We start from the raw sequence: 8,850 nt of genomic DNA, 5'->3' as shown, positions 1-8,850 counted from the left end.
GCTATCTAAGGATGGTACTATAGAACGCCACCTCAAGGTAGGCCTAGTGGCGCCATCTCTTGGTCAGGCCGGAAACTTATCAATCCACCCTCGTACTATATTTCAAAGGTGTTAAAAATATTAAACACTACTAAAATAGGAAACTGTTATAAGATTTATTTTCATAGAATTGTAAGATAAACACAAGTTATCATTTTTTATTTTTTATTAAAATTAAGTCCCAACAAATTTACATAAAAAATGACCACGATTTCCGCACCAATAATACAATTTTTTTCATTCTCGAAATTATAATTTTCCGACTTGATTGGACAGTGTAGGACTATTTTTGATTTAAAAAAGTCATTAGAGATTATTATTTGCGGTACAACTTAGCAAATTTTTAACACTAGTCAATTTTGATTTTCAAAAATTTTATATTTGTGACATACCCTAACATAAGATGCCGATTTTTAACATTTTTACCTTTATATTTATTTTCAGGAAACTGGCAAAAATCTTCCTTTAGTACAGAGACTTATAGAAAATTTGTTATAAAATGTGTTATAAAATAATATTACCCCTTCAAAGATGCAAGTTGGTATATGTTTATGAAGATTGATATATGTTTAAAATATTAAAATTTTTATTATTTAAATAAACTAAATTGTAAAAATAGGTTTTAAAGACTAATTTTTAAAAGGTATGTTATTCAAATTGATTGATAGCATTGCTTTCTGATTTTTAAGCATAACTTGATACTTACTTATAAATAAATAATTTGTTGATAGCAATTTTATGATTAGAAACAATAGTAGGTCATTTTTTAATGATTTTCTCATGTTTATTATGTGATTTTCGTCATAAATCCAATCTAAAGTAAAATCAAAACATTAGAAAATAAATATAAACATATTTGTTCTTGTTATAAACAAATTTTATAAACAAATGCAAAGTTTGAGCAATGTTCGTTAGTTTAAAGTACTTTTTTGTTAAGCGTGCTAGGTTTGACTTGGCAATAAAGATTCAATAAATTATATTTTTGTTTAAGAACCATGATTGTCATTAACAAGTGTTGTACAAAAATCCACAGATTGAGCAAGAAGGCTTAAAAAAAGTACCTGAAACTCTTAACAATTGCTCAAAATATATATTTCTTATAAACTTTAGTGTAATAATTCATGATTATGAAGTTAAAATACATTTTACCGAAGCATAACTAACAAGTCAAATAAAACACGTTTTTAAACGAAAGTACCCCAAACACTACCAAATTGCTCAAGCTGGGAATTTGTTCATAACATTTTATTTTAACAATCACATTTTTTATGAAATAACACAATAGTTTCGTAATAGAACGAAACACTTTTTTATGAAAAAGGATCTCAAACTCTCAATAATTGCTCAAACTGCACATTTGTTTATTAACCTTGGTTTAGTAGTTACTCGAAGTATCAGACTATAATTAAGATTCTGTTTATTAAACATATTTCTAAATTAAATATTACTAATCTCCTTCTATTATTATAATTATAAGAAATACAATTATTTTTGGTTTTAAGGCCCTTTGTATTTCTTTGGATTGGATTAAAAACGAAAATTACGGCATAAAATCCAAAATATTCTAAAATTATCTGCCATTTTTTATAAAAATATAAATTGTTTGAAAAAAATCATTATAATAAAATAATAAGTTATGTTTCGCGAATTGTTTATTTGTCGATAACAGACTAATAATATCAGTCATTTGAATACATAATGTGTTATTTAAACAATTATATCCTAAATTTTATCTTCTTTCGAATTTAAAATAAAATAAAATACAAAAAATATATTTCATTTTAAATTGGCCCCTATCAATCTATTGAGAATTTAGTTAGATTCATTTTTTTAAACTTTGCGATTGATTTAAAATTGTAGCCAAAATGGTATTTTGAAAATTTTCTCATTTTGCCCTAATTGATTTTGCCCTACTCTTGGAAATCGTCTTACTTTAGGTATATAAAGACTGTGCTTTATTGTCCAAAGTCATTTCAAAAGTACAATTCTGATAAAAATTCCTTATCTACTGAAATTACCGACAATGAAGATGTTCCTCGTTTTCCTATTTGCAGCCATAGTTGCTGCCTCTGGTGCCCCAACAGGTAAGTGTTTTTCAAATTAGAATTTATGCCTTAAAATTAATGTAAGATATTATTATAATTTATTTTTTCAATTAATGAATGTTACGCCAAATTTTCAAATCTTTTTTATCAGTAGTGTTATTGGGTTATAATTAAAATTCTAATAATCAAACTGTAAACATATTTATAAATTATACATGAATAATATTCTATTGTTATCAAATAATATCTATTTATTAAAACAATATTATAAAAATAGGAAGCGTGATAAGCAGAAAAATGTACTAAAAGAACCCGATTGTGTAAAATTTTCATGTTTATTGAAACAGTAAGAAGTCAATGTTTTGAAACTTGTAAATAGGCTAAGTCACGTCATATTCATCAACATAACGTACTTACAAGCAACTTTATTCAAAATGGGAAAATAAGAGATATTTACCCAAATTATATTAAAGATAGATTGAAAATCAAATCGTTTATTTTATTTCAGTTTAACCGTGCGGAAATATACATATTTTTAACTAGCCTCTTCTTTAACGAAAATAAAGTATTGATTCTGGTAATCAAATTTTAGGATGCTGGAAAATTAGTAATGAATACTCGTAACTGCTTATTTTATTCCCTTCTGAAGTTGAAAATAAATAATTTGAGACCTGCTGAAAAACCTTATTTCGAGACCAAAAGTTAAAATATCAATCGGGAAGGCCACAAGACATTTTTATTTTTGTCGAGGAATACAAAAACAATCACCATGTTTTTCTTATCTGATTTTCTCAACGTGTAGGGTTTTTAATAGAATTATAGTTACTTTATACTCCCAAATTTTTTTCTGAATCAAATTTCAGAACGAAAAAATAAAAGTAGAAATGTATTATATTGAAAGAAATGTAATACCATAGAAGATCTTATTGTTTAAAGTTAATAGGTTCCAACTATTTTGATCAATTGCACTAATTGCTGAATAATTTTAATATTCAGCGGTTGAATAATTGCAAAAACTAGAATAGTGGAAAGTAAAAATAGATATATAATTAACGTTAAAATAATAATCTCTTAAATAAATTAGATTTTTTTAATACATTATAAATGTTCATAATATTTTATTTGATTGAAAATTGTATTTTTTGGAACTGAAAGAGAAAATCGGAAAGTTCTATCATATCCTGCCCTTTTCCAATTCGAAAAATTAGAAATATATACTATTTTTGGTAACGTCACAATTATTTTTTCGAATTGACTTTAAAAATGTGATTCGCGTATATTTTCGAGTGTATAGAAAATATTCTAGATAACCAATAAAATGTGACTTTTTCAAAAAAGCAAAAAACATGTTGTAAAATCAAAATCACTATTTATTTATAAATAAAATAATCTCCACTTCCAAATCCCAGTGTCGTTACACTGTGGTTGAAAAAGTTTTATAAAAAAAGTTATCAAGGTTCGAAGAAATTGATGTGAAAGTTGACAATCTCAAAGTATCACTAATCTAAAAGCGGATCAGTCTTGCCTGCGGAATGTGATAAACAATTCTATTTTCAGTGTAATAATAGAATAAAATCGTGCTTGCCAAGTAAAAATGTCACTCAATTCTGAGAAAATCAAGCGAGAATTTCGACAGGCATTTTATTGCTGCAAATCCGAAAGAATAAGTAAATTTACTTAATTTTTTCATGATACTGATAAGAATTTCAGAAAATGTCAGTGCTTATAGGTAAAAAATTTGTTTGTTTTAATTATTTTATCAAAAAACGATAATAAGATAAAAAACCTCTGACCTAAATATGCATTTGATTTTTAAAGAATTTCTGATGCAGCAAACCAATTTTCGGTGAAAATGTTAGTTATCTAGTTCTGTATTGCAACCATTCAGTTATGTCCGTAGAACAACAAACTATTCCTTTTATTCACATGAAATAACAAAGACATTTCTTTGAATACAAGGGATTTTGCTCTAGCCACATGGCAACACACAAATTTTGTCAATTAAGAATGAAAAATTTCACTAATTGATTAGTAACTAAAAGCATTAAGGTATCAGTCAATAGTTTCACAAACTGACTTTAACAAAATAAACTAGCAATTTTTTACTATTCCATTAGCTAAATGCTCAAAGATTACTAAGTATTTCGTTATTAAAACACTAAATTACCAACATAATAAATAAAATTTAAACTTATTGCGAATAAGAGAGACAATATTTTCAGTTTTATCTTAAATTCGAGTGACATAAACAAATTATTGTTTCAGATGATAACTGCGTATACTGGGGACGTAAGTAATACGCTTCTATATTAGTCTAACATATAAACAATTCTTATCATATTGCTATTTAAATGATGTTAACGTCCACGCTAAACAAATTTATTCCATGCACATTTCTATATTCAAACAGTTACTTCGAGCATATAAGTTTCATGTTCAGAAAAAAAATCTGCCTCAGTCCGGATTTAAACTGAGTACGCCACTATAATTAGTGCAGCATTAAGCAACCACTCCACCGAAGCCTCGGAAAATCTTTTATTGTTTTCCATAGCTATCTTTTTGAAGCAGTATACTATACGTATTTCTCCGCAGCGACAAACGTACAATTTTGCATCAACATTGGTTGAATTTAGGTAATATTTGGAAGATTTCGTTATAATTGAAAGATTCTAAATTTTGAATTCGCAATATTTTAATACATGCTTAATTAATTGCCAATTAGATTAAATTCACGTTAATAAAAAATGCTACGTTTGTCGCAATGGAAAAATACGTATAGTATTCCCCTGTAAAAAGGTAGCTATGGAGAACAAGAAAAAATCTTCCGAGGATTCGGTGGAGAATTCGGTTAATGCTCAACTCATGGATGGCGACGTTCTCGGTTCAAATCCGGGCTGAGGCAGATTTTTGTTGTTTTTTAAACATTGTTTGTCGAGAGGAATCGTTTTAACATTGAAAATTTCTATTAATTAAAAAGCTTTTCTATTGATGCTAATACGGTACTAATGATTTTGACGCTTATCGAGAAAAATTATTTGTTTTCAGCTGAATACACATATGGTTCTCCCTGCCCGGCAGATTTTTTCTACAGCGAGTGTAACGAGTGTTTCTGCTTAGACGATGGAAAATCTGCAGGGTGTACTTTGAAGTTATGTTCAGCTTTTGAAGATGCGTGTAAAAAGGAATATCACAGTGAATTATCTTAGGCAACGTTTATTACATTAATATTTAAAATATTTGAATTGTAAATAGAAAGAATAAAATTATATTTGTTTATGGCGCCTGAAACAAAGACCTTGGCTATTAATGGACCCAAGTGGGGAACCTTACATAACGGCTTCGTGAGATTCTTCGCTTGGGGTGATTGCTAGAGAGATTGATTAGCAACCTAGATCGGAGCAGTGTTGCGGAACGAACGTGTTATTTACTTAAATAGCACGAGAATTCTGGATCTATCTGAAAAATCTCTATCCCTTCCACACACTTACTCCTTTCCCCTGCCGAGTGAGTCACGCCTACCCCGAAAGGGAAATGGCTTAATGGTGTAATAATAATATAATCACGGCTTACCCGTGTAGAAATTATGACCGGGTTCGGGCCAGATTCCGGCAAGGTTGCCCTGCTTGTATCCGGAATCTGGTCAGGCTGTCCGGTCGGATTCTGGTTGGTTTTGTCACGCTGCGCTGGTCGGATCCCGGCTGGGTTACCCGATCGGATCCCGGATACAAATAGGGTAACCTGGTCGGAATTCGACCGGTTTTTGACTGTGCTCCTCGATCGCATTTTACTGGAGCCTTTTTACCACAGGGAATATATTCTACCAACTGGTAGATATAAGAATCTTGTTCATCATTTATTTCCACCTGTAAAAAGTTGTTGGAATTTCAATTTAAGTACTGCATTCATAATAATAATTATATTAACTACAATCATTGATTCAATGTAAGTACTAAAATATTGGTTAAGATTCTTAAGCTTCTGTAACAAATTGAATTGTAAGAAATTAAAGTTAAATTGCATAACAAATTTACCTTAAGCGTAACTTAGTTTGCATAGGTTTTTTTACAAGAGATAAAAAAATTTCAGGGGTATCACGTGACATCCTAACCTATGAAACCGGTTGAGAAAATTGATTTAACATTAACGTTGAAGTATATTAATAATGCTTACTTATTAACAAAATAATTCACTTACCATTATGAATAATCCGCTTGCTCCAAAAAATTGGATACAATTTTATGAAATTTAACAAATTTCTTAACGGATAACCTGGCGTCCACCGACGTTTTACTGCGTTTTTAGCATTAAACACTCCGGAAGTCTCCGAATCGTTATTACGTTCAAGCATGATAACGTAATTTCAAACCTTGTTCGGAAAAAGTTACTTCTCTTCTTATTACTTTTTTTTCTAATTTAAGATAATATATAAATACATTAAAAATAAGCAAAAGTCGTATCACAAAAAATAAGTATAGTTTCACTGGGAACTATGTTTGAAAATAAAAAAAAGTTAGTCAACGATTTCGCAGTCACGGCAAGTCTGGGAACCCCAGAACCAAAAGTGGGAAACCATATAATTAATATTAGTTTAATTTTTCTTTCATAATTGATAAAAAAAAACACCGTAAACACAAACAATTGGTCTTTCGCCTGTCAGATAGTTACAAACGACCCACTTACGGCAGTCGTTTGTGGACATTTCATAAGATGTTTTTAAGGTTATGATACTTCTATTATGCACCATTTTGGCCCGACAGGGTCCCGGCGGGAACTCGGTCAGATCCCGGCCGGGCAATTAACAAAATAGTATCCCGGTTTGACCCGGACAGATTCTGGCCAGAAATCTTCTTCTGGTCGGGTCAAACCGGGCTATTTCTACACGGGTATTACTAATTAGGCGTAGAATTACAGGAAATATAGTATAATAATCTTCAAAAAATTGAACTCTAATATTATATCATGTGGTTGTTTTTAATTAAGTTATGTTCATTTGTTTGAGTTTAAATTTCTGTAAATTCTCGTATTTTTGTATTATCTACTGTTTTATAATTAGAACCAACTACAATTAATTTATTACTTCAGATTAAAAACAGCGTACTTTACCGATTACATAAAATGTTTTCGCAATGCTTCAAATAGATTTTTATAAAAACTTGCTTTTATTGAATAAATAATCGATCCAAGACAAGGATGATTTAAGACATACTATATTAAATAGGTAAATAGCTATAAAAAATATTGAAGCCTGCATTTATCTTACAACTTATAAACAAACATTTCCTGGGAGAACAGATTTTTAATTAATTGTACTGGAGGTGGAGATATTGTAGATATTTAAATGATAATTTTCAGTTTTATTCTTCAGTGAAAAATTTACACTCATTGAAGCATACAGAAATCTGAAAAATGAAAATCTTTATTACATTGTTTTTTGCATCACTGATTGCATTCAGTGCTGCTGCACCTGCACCTTCGGAAGAAGAGTCAAGTAAGTCGTATTTCATCAATCCCAAATATGTAAAATTACATGTTTTAAACAAAAATAAAATAATACCTTTATTTCTACCTTTTAAAGAAAAATTTCGTATAATATAGCTAATTATTTTCTTCGTTTATAAGAATCATGTGGGCCGTTCAAAAACTCCGTCACATATTGTGAAATCACATATTTGAAATAAAAACTTGTTTAACAATTTTTTGAAATCCTAAAAAAATGAGCGTTTTGTATTTCACAACCAAAGTGTCTAAATATTATGTTTGTACGTTTTTTGCTTTATTTTGGGCGTTTAAATATTTCATAATATTTTCCCTTTTTTTAAAAGAATTCTTCTTTCCTCCCTGTTTTCACGAGCTTAAAGTTTGCCAGAGATATGGATTTGAAACTTATGTAAATATTTTTTAAAAAACTAAAAAACTTCGTAATATCTCGTTGCGGTTTCTTGTTTAAATAATTTTATTCTAACAATTTAATGGAATTGTTATGACTTATTATAGTAATGTATATATATATATATATAGTAGTAATATAGTAATGACTTATTATAGTTCTACAATTGTTACAAACAAAATTATTACTGAGTTAAAAAATTAACAATATTATTGCATTATTCTCAAAAATATCTCGACTTGCTATTTTTGTTTTAATCCATTTTTTAAACAATTACTGTAATTGTTGTTTAGAGCACACAAAAAACCGCATCGAGATATTTTCGAGAGGAATACAATGGTACTTTTAATGTTTCAATCCAAGAATTATTTTGTTTTTAACATTTGCAGAAATATAAAAAGTAGGGTAAAGGGCTGGGTTGTGAACCGGGTTTTGCTTATGGGCTCTGACTTTTCACAGAATGAAGATATCGAATAATCCAAGATGCCGTTGGAAAGGTAAACAGAAAACGCCACTTTTCACTTGTTATTCAAATTTAACTCTCTACGGACAATTTTCTAAGGACGTGATTTTTGGCTCTTCAAAAAAAGTGGCTGGGTTGTGAACAATATGGCAAATCCCAAAAAAGTTGGAAAATACGAAGTAAAACACCCATAATTTCATAATAATTTGAGATTTTATTTATTCAGAAGGCTTCAAGAAACAAAAGAAGTTATAATGACGCCACTTAGGCTAAATAAATGTTGATGAATGGCAGTGTTAAATTACACAGGCCAGCAATTCTCAGAACCAGAGACCAGACCTACTATACCCGAAGGTTTTTGCTGCGCTGAATCCGAATCTGACCTCAGAAAAATTCCATCACCCTCAGTTTTCGAG

The 8,850-nt window shown here is 29.4% G+C and overlaps 2 protein-coding genes across 3 annotated transcripts in view; one reads left to right on the top strand and one right to left on the bottom strand.

Annotated features, from left to right (window-relative positions):
* LOC117169139 (spore coat protein SP85-like) overlaps positions 1-8,850 on the bottom strand; it is a 112,357-nt gene that overhangs the window by 85,936 nt on the left and 17,571 nt on the right. The gene's annotated exons all lie outside the window — the stretch shown is intronic.
* LOC117169140 (serine protease inhibitor I/II-like) overlaps positions 7,395-8,850 on the top strand; it is a 5,028-nt gene continuing 3,572 nt past the window's right edge. The window contains exon 1 of one of the 2 annotated variants that reach the window (XM_033355336.1): positions 7,395-7,572. In XM_033355336.1, coding sequence (XP_033211227.1) covers positions 7,491-7,572 — 82 coding nt within the window. In that variant the 5' untranslated portion in view covers positions 7,395-7,490. The remainder of the gene's footprint in view (positions 7,573-8,850) is intronic. The other variant, XM_033355337.1, reaches the window with a different exon arrangement.

Source organism: Belonocnema kinseyi, chromosome 3, assembly GCF_010883055.1.
Source record: "Belonocnema kinseyi isolate 2016_QV_RU_SX_M_011 chromosome 3, B_treatae_v1, whole genome shotgun sequence".
NCBI lineage: Eukaryota > Metazoa > Arthropoda > Insecta > Hymenoptera > Cynipidae > Belonocnema > Belonocnema kinseyi.
This window is presented reverse-complemented; position numbering and strand designations above follow the sequence as displayed.